At 43.6% G+C, this 16,842-nt stretch overlaps 1 protein-coding gene across 2 annotated transcripts in view; it reads right to left on the bottom strand.

Moving 5' to 3' along the window:
- Positions 1 to 16,842, bottom strand: part of MMEL1 (membrane metalloendopeptidase like 1) — an 82,623-nt gene that overhangs the window by 6,625 nt on the left and 59,156 nt on the right. Inside the window, exons 12-20 of one of the 2 annotated variants that reach the window (XM_018552322.1) lie at positions 15,758 to 15,851; positions 12,528 to 12,656; positions 9,688 to 9,786; positions 8,259 to 8,346; positions 6,837 to 6,936; positions 4,072 to 4,130; positions 2,636 to 2,755; positions 2,416 to 2,549; positions 619 to 684 (exon numbers count right to left, since the gene is read on the bottom strand). In XM_018552322.1, the coding sequence (XP_018407824.1) occupies positions 619 to 684; positions 2,416 to 2,549; positions 2,636 to 2,755; positions 4,072 to 4,130; positions 6,837 to 6,936; positions 8,259 to 8,346; positions 9,688 to 9,786; positions 12,528 to 12,656; positions 15,758 to 15,851 (889 nt within the window). Of the gene's footprint in view, positions 1 to 618; positions 685 to 2,415; positions 2,550 to 2,635; positions 2,756 to 4,071; positions 4,131 to 6,836; positions 6,941 to 8,258; positions 8,347 to 9,687; positions 9,787 to 12,527; positions 12,657 to 15,757; positions 15,852 to 16,842 lie in introns of both variants that reach the window. The other variant, XM_018552313.1, reaches the window with a different exon arrangement.

The following is a 16,842-nucleotide window of genomic DNA, read 5'->3' as shown; positions in this document are numbered from 1 at the left end:
GCAAATATTTATTAATGTTCTTGATTAAGGTGTAACAGTCAGGCATCCATATAGTGTATAATTACAGCTACATGACTCCCCCACCACTCCATTCAGCATTGGTAGCTGAAAAAAAATAACCAATACTTCTGGTATGGAGGAGCATGTGACTCACCTCATATGACACTGCTGGGCTAATCAGCATTGTCACATGGGATGTCCTTGTACATAGCTTACCTAGGGCTTCCTTCACTCCAGGTGGCTGAATGGAGAAGTGGGGGAAGAAAGAGAAGGTATGTTGGGGAAAGGTATATTAAAGTGAATCTGTTCCTTTGCATGGACAAGCATAGAATCACTTTAACATTATACAGGGACATTTTTTTTTCTGAGAGACCCATCTGTTTTAAAAATTTTATTAGATCAAATAAAGTTGGGGAGAGAAAGAGAGAGAAGAAGAGAGAGGGATGAGGGGGCTCCACTAAGCTGACACTGTAACTAACGCACATTAAAAAGCATGTCCGCTCTTTAAATACCATGACAGACATTAATTATTGTGACATCTCAATGTCACCACCACCATTCTCCAACCCTTCCCCGACTGAAGTAACAGACTAAAAAAAAAACCTTGCTTTGCCTTACCTTGTAGGCTTGGCGGACTCCTCCGTTGTCTGCAATATTTTCTCCCAACGTGATGATACCGCTAACCTAAAAGTGTAATTTTTTTTAATAATACATTCTGTCTGCAATATAAAAACCTGTCTTTAATTTCATGGTTTATAGAGCCACTGCAATAAAATGTTAAAAATAGCCAGTAGATTTCTATCCTGGGAAAAGGCGAGACAAGGGCTTTAAAGTGGACTTGTCGTCACCCCATAAAACATGGTTATTTTTAAAACAATGGACAAGGCTTTGTCCACCAGAATTTTATTTAACAAACATAAAGCAATCTGTGTAGCTTTTGTAGCATCTTTTAGATGGATTCTGAAAATAGAGATATATAAGGGCAAATGCATGTCAGTCTTAACACTTGGGCGGCCGAATTGTAAGTTGGTAATGAGTTTAACCGGACTGGATTTACCATAATAGCACATGTGGGCCAGGGTCTAGGGCAGCGGGGTTAAAGAAGCAGCGCCAAACCACAGCATTTCCAAATGGCGATAACCTTATTTTCATTGTGTTTGCCTCTTCTGGCCAACTCTGGACATTTGTCATTAAATTCAGCTAGGCAACTGTAAAGGAAAGGGGGGCAGGGGACAGTGAGGGAGCCAGAAGACATTGACACCATCTCTCCTATCTCTTGGTTAAGGGTCTGCGTGTCCAAGTAAAAAGTAATTCAGCATATACAGAAGACCATATGCCACCTCCAATTCTGCATTTCAGCAGTATTTTTCGCAATAAAATAACATTACACAAGGGGTGGAGGCTTTACAAGGGGTTCCATTATTAAGCAGTGCCTATGCACCCTATCTCCAAATAGACATGCGCATTCGTTCTTGTCCGAATGAAACAAATAACGAATTTGAATGTATCCGAATTGAGGGCGCCATACCAAGTCACATGCCCTCAACATGGGGAGGGTGCCTCACCCATGTTGATGAGAACAAGGGCCTCATCAACAAGGGGCACCCAGATTTAGATAAGCCCCCCTGCCTGCAGGTCTCCACAACCACGAGGCTAGAGTTGTACGGAATAGGCACTTGTCCTCATCAACATGGGAACAAGGTGCTTTGCCAGGGGGTCTTCCCTGGAAAAGCACCCTCCCCATGTTTAGGGCATGTGACCTGGTATGGTGCAGGGGGGGGGGGCACGATCGCCCCCCCCTTTCCTGCTCTGCAAGGCTGCTGTTTGGATTAAATGTCTGGTAAGCGATTTTGGGTGGGGCACATTTTTATTTTGTCATGGAACCTCCCCTAAAATTCCTACCAGACCTATAGGGTCTAGCATGAATTGAAGAGGGGGAACCCCATGCTGTTTTGTTTTGCATTTAAAACAACCTAACGTTATCCAAATAGATTTAAATATATCCGAATTTGGAAAACAAAATGTTTTCGGAATAGAAACTAAACAAAATTTTCTGCCGTGCAGAAGTCTGTCTCCAACTATGACCTTGCATTAAGCATGTCACATATCAGTAACTCAAACTGGCCAATCAAACTTGGCGGACTCATGCACAGTTTGATTGGCTAGGATCCAGTAACATGGGATGGTGTGCTGTCATGGGGCTACATTCCTGAATATCCCCCACAGGCCATTAAAAAGGAGTTCTCTGTGAGGTCGGATGACGTTACTGTAAAGGACCCTAGTGGTGTTTTTTATAGTGCTAATTTTTTAATATTTAGGGTGGGGATTTTCTGGAAAGTTATTTATTTTTGAGACCAGTGATTTCTGACTGCTCTTGTATATTTAAAAGCCTGAGGGAACATCAAAAGAACTTACATTTTGTCCACCGGCCAATTCCCACGTATAGTTGCCGTATTGGTAAACCATACAGCGGGACTGCTCCTTAAAGTGCATCGCTGAATAATTACTCCACCAGTCGAACATGTTTCCATCCTTGTCAAAATTCCTGCCTGTGTTTAATAATTACATTCAATCATTTTAGGGTCTTGATTGTATGAGGTGTTCATCATCAAAGGAAAAGCACTCATTGGGTTACCGTTATCATCAAATCCATGAGTGATTTCGTGTCCGATGACCATGCCGATTCCACCGAAGTTCAGTGCTTGAGGTTGGTATTTGCTGAAGAACGGAGGCTGTAGAATTCCAGCTGGAAATACTGCAAAGAGACATAACTGTGAGCATGTTGTCCTTTGAGAGCTATATTAATGACCAAGGCTTTGACAAATTCAATAAAGCTAAAGTTTAATCTGCCAATGTTTAGCCTTCCCTGGTTCCTCATTTCCACTCTCATCAACATACTAATTACATTTTTTAGTTAAATATTTCCATTTTCATTACATGCCTTATTTAGGACCCAGTGACATCATCACTAGGTCGCTGTGCTAATCTTTGCATTGCAGGCAGATCATGGCTGGTTGGAGGGGTCGGCAGGGTGCTGTACATAACTGAAAACATCACAGCACCCTGCCTCAGTAGTCTTCCCAAGAGCCTTCAGCCCTAATGCAAGCAGTGGGCTGCCTCTTGGGAGAAGTAATGCAAACATTGAAATGCCTTGATGGGTGGATATCAGTATGGAGGAGTAGACATTCCTAGGCAGGCTTCATTTGCATGCAGACCCCCCAGATAAAACCCGGATGTGATGCAGAGCCACCATGATTCCAGTTAATAGAAGTGGCAGACCAGGGATAGTAAACCTAAGGAAGAAAGAGCTAGACTATGCTGGACCTCCTCCAGTCAAGAAATGAGGCGGGCTCTATCTGATTTGTTGCAGCTTCTAAAGCACAATGTGAGAAGATCACAGCGTGCAGTGAAATCAGAGCAAGCAATTTTAGTCCTAGAGATGAAAAGGTACAACTGTGCAAGACTGAAGGGAAGGCGGTAGGCAAGGGTTAAAACCCCTGTTAGTTTATCTTTTGGGGTGATTGGGGAGATTTGCCTTCACTTCCTTCCACGGAAAAACAACAGGAAGTGAGAGGAAATCTTGAAAAAGAGAGGGGAACTCCCCAAAACAGGTTTGCCAATTGGAAGATTTCCCCTGACCTCTTGTTCTGTACGCTGAGTGGTCTCTCCTGTCAGCCCGCACCTCACTACTATGTCTTGCAGCGACCTAGGATTTGTCAGAAGGAACTACTGACCACGTCTTCTTCATGATATTTATTTTAGCTACAGAGAATATTTGTAAACTTATCTGAAACTAACGAAAATTCGGATTTCGTCCGAATCCGAAACCAGAACTGAAGTGAATTTCGGATCCGAATCCCGAATTTCGAAATATCAGAACCGAACCAAATTTTTCCTGCAGCTTAAATGTCTAGTTAAAGGTACAGTTGCTCTTTGTAATTGGCACTCCCTTCACGCACAGAAACACTGCTACCCTCTGGCTGGTTCTTGTCCAAATCTCATAACTATGATTCACGGTCACTAACCCTCTATATAAACCAAATTCAGTTTCCGTATAGCAGATTCACCTACCGATCTGATTTCGATTCGGTGAATAGAAAGCATCAGCCACCGCTGCTCCAATGATCCAGCTGCAAAAGAGATAAATATATAGATAAAAATGCTAAAAAATATACACTTTCCAGATGAGAAATGGGGACAATTTTCAGCATTAAAGTATGTAGACAAAGGACGCACAAAAAATTATTGGTTAAACCCACAAGTGCTTTTTTTTCCGGAGTCCTTTAGATTTAACCAAAATAATAAATGCAATTATGTCGCGGTAAATAAATAGTAATTAATAGTAACTAAGTAAAAATAATTAATAGTAATTAATTAATGAATTTGGTTCCAACCGCCGGTCAATTTAGAGCTAGGTCAATGTGGATATCGAAGGTGTAACCATAAACTACAGAACCTGGTGCAAAATTTAAACTTCACCAAAATTGGGTTTAGCTCAAATGTATTGAAATATTTCTTAAGCTTTTATGGTTTTAAATGGATGTTTTGTATCTTTTCCTTTTGCTATTTTTTTTAAAAGAATGTAATACAGGGTGTGAACATGACACTAGCATCACCAAGCATTATGGGTCTTTCCATAGATACAGCAAAACATAAGCTGTTTGCCTTCAGACTGTTTGTCTCCAATTTAAATGCTACATGGCCCTGTCTAAACAGAGCAGGGAGGGACAGGGAGTAAGGCAAGGAGTCATTCCTCCAACTCATTCAGTTGTATGTATAACTCGGAGTGTGAGCTATTCATCTCTGAAAACAGAGGGCTTTTTTTTTTTGGTAAACATGTGAAAAGAAGTCTAAATTATATATATATATATATATATTAGGGGTGCACTGATACTGATACTAGTATCCGCATTGGTGTCGATACTGAGTATTTGGGCGAGTACACGTACTCGCACAAATGCTCCAATACCTTATACTGGAACTTTCAGTCAGGGGGAGGTTTCCTTTGACTGGCAGTGCCACGAGGGAACATGGAACCGGCTTTCCGGTCAATCAGGAAGCTGGGCGGCAGGTAATGGCTTCCTGATTGGCCGGAAAGCCAGTTCCATGCTGTGTGGCCAGGTGATTGATTAGCATTGAGCCAGCCAAACAGCATGAACCCGGCTCCCCGGCCAAACCAGGCTGGGAAGCAGCCGGTTTCCCACCCAATCAGCTTTGAGCCAAACAAATAGCATGGAGCCGGCTTCCCGGGCAATCAAGAAGCCGGGCATGGGTAATGACATGCCATCTGGCTTTCTGATTGCCCGGGAAGCCAGCTCAATGTTAGCGGACGTACCGGTATCTGTTTTTGGTATCGGCAAGCACCAAATGATAGATATCTTTACTCGTACTTGATACCGAAGAACCGGTATCGTTGCATCCCTAATATATATATACACACACAGTATATAATTTTTTAAAATCCTAAATATAATAAATAAAGAATATTCAAAACACCATGGGGTCTATTCACTAAGCTGCCATAGGCAGCCGAGGGAATGACCGACCTAAAGCGAAGTGAGCCGAACACTGTTTGACTATTCACTTCAGGCTGAAATCAGCCGTACATCGGGTGGCTTCTGGTCGGCCGAACATGCTCCTGGGCGGCCGGGAGCGGGAGACTCATGGAGCGCCCAGGAGAGTTAGGCTGTCTGGAGATCAGTGTGTAACGGCAACCGCCGACTGACCTCAGCAGGGGATCGGGGGTTGCGGGATTCCGCCGCTTCTCGGACCCGGCCTCCTGCGTCCCACGGTGGAGCGCAAGCATCCGCTTCTGGGTTCGGGTGCCGGATGCGTTCCACCGTGGAACGCGGAAGTGCGCGGCTCCGATCGGCGGCTCCTCCCCCAGCGTCTTAGCCCTATAAAAACGGCCCAGTGAGACAGTATGGCGTTCGACTATTGAGGACTGAACGCCTGCTGTCTCCTGGGACCCCTCGGCTGTCTGAACCTCTGCTGCCAGCTAGCACATCTTGGATACAGATACCACAGGACCCCCAGTTCCACACCTCTCCAAATAACCGCAAGTAGTTGTGCATGCTGCACCTCCACCATACCATATAGACTGCATATCCTATTGCCAATATCATCTCCTGCCTACATTTACTATACTTGGGAATGCAGCATTGACTCTTGAATTGCATACCGGAGTACTGTGACATCCTTACTCAATTTCTGCTTACTTTGATATTACTGTGAGGGATCAGGTTTATGAAGCAATAACCCCAAATCAAACCTTATTCTATATTATTTCTGGGCTGTGATGCTAGAACCCTAACTCCCCGTCAAATTTGGGAAGTGAAACCAGGGATTCGTGCCTGAGAAGCCTCCGCAGTTGCGATCCACAACCCCAATCCAAAAGACAGGCGTTACACAGTGTCCCTGGTTAGCTGGTAACCAGGGACGTTGATCTCTCTGCAAGTGGCCACAGCCAGCCGTAAGATCACGGCTGGCTCCGCCCAGCTGTCAGAAGCAGGCTGTCGGCTGGCCAATGGCTTTCAGCGCGACTCAGCCGAGCCGAGGCAAATGCATTCGGCTCGACTGAGCTGCTCAGCCAAGTTCGGGAGCTGTACGGGCTATAGTGAATAGCTGGTACAACAGCCCTTCGGTTCTACTGAACCGAAAGGGTCCTGGGGCCGAAGCTAGCCGAAGGATCAGCCGAAGCTACGGCTTGATCCTTCGGCTGCTTCCTGAATAGACCCCTATATATTCTCTTTCATCAAATAATTGTGTACGTTTTATATAGTTTATAAACTATTTTCTTCTTGATCTATCTACTATTTTCTAGTTCAAATACTTACGCATCCGGATCAACGGGTTCTCTGAGCTTCTTGAGGCTTTTCTGTGCTCCGGATTTTAAAATCTCCAGTATATTCTCAAAGTATTTTTGCTCGCTGAAGTCTAACTGCGGAGAGACGGCAAAATAAACAACATCAATACTTTATGCAGTTGACTTCTATAACCGGCGCTGTGTGTATGTCTTTTTTCATGTCCTTCTCAGGCTCTTATTTTTGTAACGTGCTCAGTAATATTCCGCCAGTGAAGAGAGTCGCAATTATCCCTTGACCTTCCTTCTACCATATGAGCATTTTATCGAAATGCTCAGCTGTCACAAGAACTGTTTAAGTTCCTGCAAATCAAAGGGATGGAGTCAGATGGTCGCAAATCACAGGATAGAAAATAAGCGATGCTGAAAGCTATTTTCGAATTCAGGGCCGTGAAGGGCAGGCTGGTCTGCTTGCACTGTTGTGTCACCATTCCAGAAGATTTAATCTGTGTTATATATCTTATGCAGAAAGTAGAAATGAAGGAAATGAAGTAATCTCTACTCTGTAGAATACAAGCTGCCCTAGTAAATGAGGGCTTCTTTTTATCATGGCCATCATACTTGATCCTAAACCCTAACATTAAAGCCCAATAAATAAATCCCAGGAGCTCCGTATGCTCCTTAAAAATGACAGCTGCACACTGGGCGTTCTACAACGAAAAGCTTTTCGGCCCGCATACTGGACTGCATGCCCAAATTCGAAAAACTCTGAGACCCATGGGTCACACATCTCCTACCTCCGTCGTTTGATCGACGACTATTGACGCTTTGATACAGGTCTCACCGAACCGGCCCCAGCCAATTAGGATAATGTTGAGTGTGCTTGTTGGTAGCGCTCTTCCCACCCCTCCCTCCTTCTCTCTCTTCTCTCTACTGTTCTTACCTTCACACACAGAACTACCGATCCCATCCAAGGATCTACGAGATTTCGTTGACTTCATACATTTACCCGACAGATATTTAATATTGTTTCATTTTTATGTTTATTCATTTCATGGCCAGCACATATGGTAGCCGATCCGAGACTGTTAGTCCTGTCATGCTGTTTCATATGTTTATATGCCATCACTATACATGTATGTAATCATATATGCACCGATGTTACATTTCTCTCTTGTGAAAATATTGAAAACCAATAAAATACTTTGAAAAGTAAAAAAAAAAATGACAGCTGCCCTCTAACTTTCGGGGTTTTCCCTAGCCTAGTCTTGGAGCTGGAAAAGTATCTGTACTTGTACTTGTACCGAGTACGTTACTTGGTATCTGAACATCCCTACTTTCATCCATTGCTTTCTGCAGCCCACGCACAACAGAAGTGTTAGGACTTGGACCTAAACCTTTGTTCTACCAGCTTTTGTACATAACTAGTTATATCCAGGTCACCCCACTGCAATACTTACTGTCACTGTCTCTTGGTCTAGCTTGTCATTCTGGTCTTCCAAGATATAGTCTGGATATCCAATTTGCTCTTTAATAGATAAAGCCTAAAAGACATGTAATGACATGTTAGCAAAGTATGATTAACTACACACAAGCGAATCGTATAAAAATTCCTCCCGTTTTGAATACTGAAATCAGCATAACTTGTGGCTGGTATTTGTACTTGTTGGGTCAACTGTTATTCTGGGTTGAGATGACTTTTATGTATTAGAACAGATAAAGTAAATTATCTTGAGCTGTTTCGTATCATTCACCAAGTATCATCAAAGATCAGCATTTCTCACTATGCTTGATTATTGTAAGAATGTACACCATCCCAGGACTGGGCTATTTTCCTCTTCTTGTTGAATCTGTAGCATCCAAAACAGGACCTGTCTTGGACATCACAGTGGTTCCCTAAGATATAAAAGACCACACAGGCAGCAATGTGTTCTCATCTATTACTATCTCATCTACTTCCTAATATACAGAGCTAGACCAAAATAAACCCAACAAGGATAAATACATTATACCATCATTTAATTCAAAGCGTATAATAATGAGAAGATGGATGTTCTTCGTTGAAGGATCAAATTGTACTTGCTCATAAAGGTGGATGGTTTCTGAACAGATGTGGAAATAGCCCCACTAAGTAGGTATCTATGGCGGCACCTTCTATAACAACCGGTCTGTTTCTATGCAGTGCCTACAGGTTCTACATAGGTGCTCAAACCACAAACAGCCCTCTGCTCACCCTAAGTAGATGCTGAAACTGTGAATCACTGGACAGGTTCTCTTTGTGACTAATTGGAAAGATTTTAACACTTTCTTGAGGAACCTCCTTAAGGTGGGATAAGCTGTATCTTTTGAACCCGTCCTATTGCAGATTGGGCTTTTCACAACCATTAACTCTCAAGTTGCCTACCTGTCATATATGGATCAATAAAAAGATCACTCAACCCTGCAGTGATATTGTAGTTACAAATGTAGCCAGCTGGACTGATTCATCTCTGGGCTTCTTACATGTCTTGGATGCTCCAAAAACAAGGTCTCCTTGCCATAATTCCTGAATCAATTCATCCACATCTGGGAGTTTTGAGTGTCCCCAACCACCTTTGAGTTCCAACTCTGCCTGTTACATTCTCCATAATATAAACCAAGCAAAAAATCTAACCTTTCATAATGGGCATAGGGGTACAGACCTGGGCACGGAGATCTCATCAATAGAGTCCCCCAAAAAACTGCTAAAAGGCTAAATTCTCCAGTATCAACCAGAAACCAAAAAATACATATGGGTATACTGACCCTTAAATATCATGTTATCTATGTGGTCAGCTACTGGCTACTAGAGGGTCATCTTCATAGGGGAAGGCTTCCTGTTAAAAAAAAATACTGATTTTACTAACCTTTTCCCTGGCTTTTTCTTTTGACGTGTTGTCCATCCACTGCAGTTCATCCAGGGTCTCAATAAAGGCTTCACGGACCTTATCGATAAGTTCGCTGATCTAAAAAAGTTGGAAGAAGAAAAGAAGAGAAAGAACACTATTCTATGGAGATGGTCATACACGTTGATAGAGTACAGTTTATAGGTGCAGGTCTGAAAAAGCTACAGGAGTAATATATACAATTTTACAAATATAGAGTTCCGTAGTAAATCCTTATTTATATACGGGACTTTTTAGGTTCCAAGATGATGTATATAAATGTAATAACTATCCACTTTCAGAGCAGCCACTACTTTGTAGACAAGTAATTACACCAGTTGACTCATAAATGTTTTTAATGACTTCTGAATGGATCGACATGGAAATTACATTAGGTATTGATTTATTTTCCTGGAGTTCTCAAGGTGGTTGGGAATAACCTTCAATTTGAGACATATGCGGGGATGACGGTTGTTGCACCTGTCAAGATGAATGTTATTAATGAGTTTAGAGCAACGTTGGACTCTTTGCTGGTGCAAAGAGGGATTTAAAGTCTGACTTTAATCGGGTTATTCACAAAAGGGTGAGGGCCTATTCACACCAATTGCGGTGCGTTCCAGAGCAGCAGCTGCTGGAAAGCACAGCACTTGCTCACTAAGCTTCCCCCTGGGGTGGCAGGGAGTGTGGTGGTGCATTGAAGTCAATGGCACTGCAGCCATGCCCCCTGTCCGCATTGCGATTGGACTTGTGGCAAAACATTGCCTGGGTTCCGGTCCACTGGGAACGCAAAAATAGAGCATGCAGCATTTGCAGGCAATGTTTTGCCATGCGTCTATTTGCACTGCGGGCGGGGGGCGTGGCTGTGGTGCCATTGACTTCAATGCACCACCACGCCCCCTTCCGCCCCAGACGAAGGGGGAAGTTTAGTGAGCGATTGCTGTGCGTTTCAGCAGCTGCCGCTCTGGAACATACAGCAATTGGTGTGAATGGGCCCTGAAGAGTTTGGAGAAGGGAGGAGAAGTGAACAATCTAGGCAAAAATAGCTGATTTGGAAAAGTTCTCCAATTCAGTTCACTTTCCAGTTCAGCTATGTTGTCCTAGATTGTTCCCTTCTCCTGCTTTCTCCAAACTTTTCACCCTTCTGTGAATAACGCTGTAAATAAAGCTCAGTCGCTGATCATATTATGTCCTGTTCTGCCATAGAGGACAGTGGCAGGAACTACAGTGTTCAGCGGGAGAACCAGGAATCTGACACTCCAGGAAGTGTCAGATGAAGAAGATTTTTCAGCCGGAGGTATCTTGTGGACACAAAGGAGAATGACACCGCAGTCAGCAGGATGGGAGTATTAAAAGATGTCTTTTCCTGCCAGCAAGGTTTTTGTTGTTATGTGGGGATAACATGTTTGCTTTAAAGCTGAACTGCAGGCAAATGTCCAAATACACATGTGTGGAAGCTGTTTTATTTGCTTAAAGGTTTGTATTCCTGTCCATTCATTTCTGAGGTTCACACAGCTCAGCCCTGTGTGATGCACAGAAGACCCTTATTTTTTTCTGCCTCAGTTCAATAACACTTACAGGTCTCGTCCTTCCACCAGCCTGTGACTGGGCAGTAGAAGGAGAAGCAGCAAACTGATGAGCTCATCTCTATGTCATTCTGATATCTCCTTCTATCAGCCTGCTCTTTGCACCTTTGCACTATAACATAACTGATCAGCTCCTTGTGCTACTTTTCTTTTCTTTCCCAGTTGAGCTGTATAGGGACTGAAAGTCATATGCAGATACTTACACTGCTTATATATATATGTATTGATACAATAATAAATACAGAGCTGCATTAATTTGTGTCTTTTATATCTGTCCCAAGTTCAGTTTTCAATGACAAACCCTTCAGCAGGTAAACCCGCTCCAGTACATGCCTTTAAAGGAGAACTATGGGGTCAGTGTTTTTCCCCATAGTTCTCCTTAGGGTAACGGGAGGACACAAACTAGCGTCCTCCTGTTACCCTATGCTCAGTATACCATGAGCTACGGCTCGTGGTATACTGAGACGCCGCAGCAGGAGCGGATCCCGGCGTAGATGACGGGATCCGCCCAGCTGCGTGAGTGACAGCTGGCTCTGCCTATCTAGAGGCAGAGCCAGCTGTACCCGCCCCCTCCCCCGTCCATTCCGCCAGTCAGCGCTGGCAGATCAGAGCGGGGAGAGGGGAATCCAGCCCCTCCCCCTGTCACGGCAGAGAGCTGTGACATGATCGAGAGGTGAGCGAAGCTGGGATGTGTTCGCTCACCTCCCGATCTACTGAGCCGACCTGTGACAGTCTCATTGTCACAGGTCGGCTAGAACTATGAGGTGAGTGAAGAGCACTCCCCTCATAGTTCTCCTTTAATGCTATATTTATCTGTTTGTCTGGTGTTCAGCTCTAAGTTACCACTTTCCTTTCACATTGAAAGCTTGGGGTTATGGAGATAGTTTGATGTACGTCTGGTGATCCGTATCTCAGAATATTTTGTACTTTTCATTGGAAAATTCAGAGAAACAGACAATAAATAAACTAAAAATTCCAACAAAAGCCAAAACCGAGGACGGCATATGTTATAAAGTGCTCTGTTATCTACCCGATTACAGACAGTATTGGCCGCACCTGGAACATTCCATACCAGGGAGCACTGGAGCTCTGTAGAATGTTCTGGAGAAACTGGTTTGTCAGTATGTTTCCAATAAACCCGGGAACGTTTGGTAATACAGCTACTAATTTATGATGTGGTAATTTTTTTTGAGCAGACCATTTAGAGATGGATAGGACGATACCAGAAAGGTTACATACCATCCTCTTGCTCTCACCAGCAAATGTTTCCTTGACGTACATGGCACCGACCGCGTTCTCCATGTTGCTGTTGACGTAGCTGACGCACTCCCTCCAGCGGGCTTCCTCTAATGTGGTCCCATAGAGAGCCTGCCCAGAATAACACATTGCTTTATTATTTCCTCATTGACCTTGTGTGCAAAAATTGCAAAAAGCAGTATCCATCACCCTACTGACTGATCTATTAAAGTGACACTAAACTCAGAAGGTAAATCTTAAAAATACATTCAAGTAGCTCAACTATTAACACAAATGTATCTTATTTGTGTATCAAAAAACAGTATTTCCCCAAAACAAGGAGATCCCACCACCACCTCAAATGTACCACAGTTTGAGTAAAAAAAAAAAAGCGTATTTATTTGCTAATTATAAATATCTAGATGTAAACATTTATCACATATATATCAAATACAAAAAACATACAGCAAACATGAAGACTGCACTCGGTCGGAGTGTGTAATTCAAGTAGAGACAGGTAAGGTGATCAGTACACCCCTTGAATGAACAGATTCTATGAAAAATGACCCCAAACAAAAATGTCTCCAAAAATGAATGAATGAAGGAGCTTGTACTCTGACAAATGATGACTCAACCGCACAGTGTGCGTGAAGAAAAACTTCGGCCATGTACACCCTTTATTTGAAATGACAATCTATATCCATAGACAAAGAAATCCATTTGAGTACCTCATTTTGGCCATTTGACTGGCACTTGAGCTTACTACATCACGATTGAAACCAACTGATGCTCTTCCATGGCACTCACTACGGACACCCGCTAACACAAAACCCACACAAGTGCAGGTACTCTGTTTGCACTTGCGGATTGGAGCCCACATGAATTTCTTTTCGTGAAACAACACATTCCATATGAGGATAGCCATATCATTGAAAGTTTCTTGTCAAGATACCCAAGTTGATTACATTGCTTTTTATACCCATGGATGTGCAACAGTGGACAACTCCAAATGGACGATCTAGCAGTATTACTGTGAGTGCCACATATGCAGTATATTCCTTTGACTAGGATTGATTTCCATCTTTGAAGTTTTTCTTCACGCACACTGTGCGGTTGAGTCATCATTTGTCAGAGTACAAGCTCCTTCATTCATTCATTTTTGGAGACATTTTTGTTTGGGGTCATTTTTCATAGAATCTGTTCATTCAAGGGGTGTACTGATCACCTTACCTGTCTCTACTTGAATTACACACTCCGACCGAGTGCAGTCTTCATGTTTGCTGTATGTTTTTTGTATTTGATATATATGTGATAAATGTTTACATCTAGATATTTATAATTAGCAAATAAATACACATTTTTTACTCATACTGTTGTACATTTGAAGTGGTGGTGGGATCTCCTTGTTTTGGGGAAATACTGTTTTTTGAGTTATTATAGAAGACTCACCACCAGACATTGCATTGTGATCAGGGGCGTATTTTTTTTTTTTGTATGCCGGGAATGTATTTTAGGTTTTACCTCTGTGGGTGGAAGAGAACCTACATTGCATTCTCTTCCTGTCCTCAGGCAAGTCTCCACTGCACTGACACTTTGGAGGGAGTGACAGAGAAACTCTTCCTGGTCACATCACATCACTCTACCTCTAATAAAGCAATGCTCTTCCACAGAAACATAAGGGTGATACCAGCGCCGTAGGGATGGGACTTGTGCCTGGTGTGGTAGTGCTGCAGAATGATGACGTTGTTAGAGATGAATGCTAGTTCTATTGAAAATCATTTTCAAACATTAAAGCAGAACTCTGGGGGGAAATTATTATTAACCATTGCAGTGGGGCTACCCCCGCGCTGCAAGAGTTAACTGTTCTAGGGACGAAAATAGCATCTGATCCTTGGAGACAGCTTGCTTTTAGACCGGTCCCTTCTGCCGCGCTCCCCCTTCACTGCAGTGGTCAAAGGTCCCATAAATCAGCATGTTCTGCATGCAGTGTATAGGACGTGAGGACACCATCGCTGCAGTATAGGAGGGGATGTTGTCACAGCGGACCGGCTCTGAGGATTGGGTGAGTATAACTTTGTTATTTTCCTGCTCCTTTTGGTCTAGGGAGGAAAGTGACAAGGCCGGTGCTCGGAGGACCAGCTGGTTTTGCAGGAAACTAACAGGTCTCTTCAGGTTTGGAGAAGCCTGGAGAAGGGAACAATCCAGGACAACATAGCTGAACCGGAAAGTGAGCTGAATTAGTTCTCCAAACCAGCTATGCTGTCCTAGATTGCTCACCTCCCCAAACTCTCCACCCTTCTGTGAATAACCCCCTGTAAAACTTTTAAACATGAAGGAGCAGAATCCATCGGAAGTCATTTCATCAGCATTTGAATTAGCTTAAAAACCTTCTGACTGTCACTTTAAAGGAGAACTATGGGGTTAGGGCTTTTCCCCATAGTTCTCCTTAGGGTAACGGGAGGACACAAGCTAGCGTCCTCCCGTTACCCTCAGGGTAACTGGAGAGTCAGGGGCGTATTTACCATGAGGCAAACTAGGCGTTTGCCTAGGGTGGCACCTTCCTGGGGGGCAAACGCCTATGTTGTGAAGAGGAGGGGCGAGCCGGAGCCAGTCTGTGTGTAGGAGTAGAGGGCGGCTTGACTGCCTGTAAAGAGGGCGGGAGGACGGATGGAGCCGGACAGCGCAGCCGACGGATGGGTTCGTGACTCACAAAACATGATAGTAAGGTGCCGGGGGCAGCCCAAGCTTGGCTTGCCTAGGGCAGCCAAAAACATAGATACGCCACTGATTGTGATATAGTGTAATTTATAAACCTTCATCCCCGTTTTTTATTTATTGATTATTTGTGTATCACTCTCTGTAGATCCTCCAATCATCTCTGAATAGGTGCTGACACTGTCCTTCCTTCTGGAGGGGGGCTACTATTGTTACCCATGGTCCTTGTGTGTGTTGTAAAGTAGTCACGGCTCCAAGCTCGCTCCCGTGATGGACTACAATCTCATGTTTAGTTTACTCATTTGTATTAAGATTTTAGCTGATATGCTACTCTCATCCCTCCTTTTATGCTACTCTCATCCCTCCCTGCAAGTGGGAATGGTCCTGGTTTCTCCCAGCTTATAGGATGACAAAAGACAACAGAGTATTCCAGAAAAGTATATGCAATGTAAGATGATATTATTAGGTAGAGCCAAGACATTAACCAAGAATTACTTTTAATGTTTGCTGCACATTACCTTTCTGTAGTTGGCCCGTGCATCTTTGTAGCGTCTGCTCAAACTGCTGACTCGGTCAATTACCAATCGCCAGACTAGGTAGTTCTGTAAAGTGCTGGAAGAGACAGATTTTGTGTTTCGTGAGGCTGAGGTCACTCACTGATACTTTTTGCTATCACTGACATTATATCAGGTAAGGTATCTGATATGATGTCTCACTGTGTAGTGCCCCTCTGACCCCCAGAGGGATAGCATGGACCCCCAAAGGGTGGAGAGGGCTGACATATGGTTCTCAGGGGCAGATTCTGGACCAGTGAAGGGATGTATGATCAAAGAAAGTTGGGTGCTAGTCACTTTAAGTGCCTTTTTCAAATGGTTTATTGTAGATCATCAACTGGGAGAGAGGATATAGGGCTTAGGAAATCCATGGCATAAAAATAGAACAGAACAGGTGCCATATTCACCAGTTCACTTTCAGTCTTCCACAGTGCAGAATCAATTGGAGAACAGGCTGACACAGGTTATTAGAGCAACAGCTGAACAGGGATAGGCATGAGATCTTTAGTAGGAGAGACACCAGACTTGCTCCTGAGGTCCATTCCATTACCAGGCACCTTAAGTAGCGATCTAGCTTCTCTGGTTCTCCTCCTCAATTAGTCACTGACCCCTCCAAGGTCCACATGTAAGGCCTCCTCCAGGCTTAAGGCCTAGGTAACATTTCCCACAGATGAGCATTCCACCCACGGGCCAAGCTCGCAGCATGCACCACTGGCCATGAAACTCCCAGTGATTGACTGGTGAGCCATAATACACACTCATAATGTTCCCCCATTGGTTGTACCACATTGCAGCAGAGCCACACTTTACAGGTACAATCAATGACAGAACACTTGGAATTAACCAGATAAATGCCAACAATAATTCAGCCAGACTGACTACAGCTCTGGCAACACTAAATTTCTAGTAGCCACTCCACAAAAGGTGGTAGGGGCTAAACTGTATAGAAATGTAATAAGAAAAATTTAGATCTGGAATTGGTCTGATAACAAATAAAAGTCACAGCACATACACATAACGACTCACATGTTTGCCCAAAAAGCCACGAG

Source organism: Nanorana parkeri, unplaced genomic scaffold, assembly GCF_000935625.1.
Source record: "Nanorana parkeri isolate BGI_ZX_2015 unplaced genomic scaffold, ASM93562v1 scaffold5, whole genome shotgun sequence".
In the NCBI taxonomy this organism is placed as follows: domain Eukaryota; kingdom Metazoa; phylum Chordata; class Amphibia; order Anura; family Dicroglossidae; genus Nanorana; species Nanorana parkeri.
The sequence above is the reverse complement of the archived record's forward strand: the minus strand, read 5'-3'. Positions and strand labels throughout refer to the sequence as shown.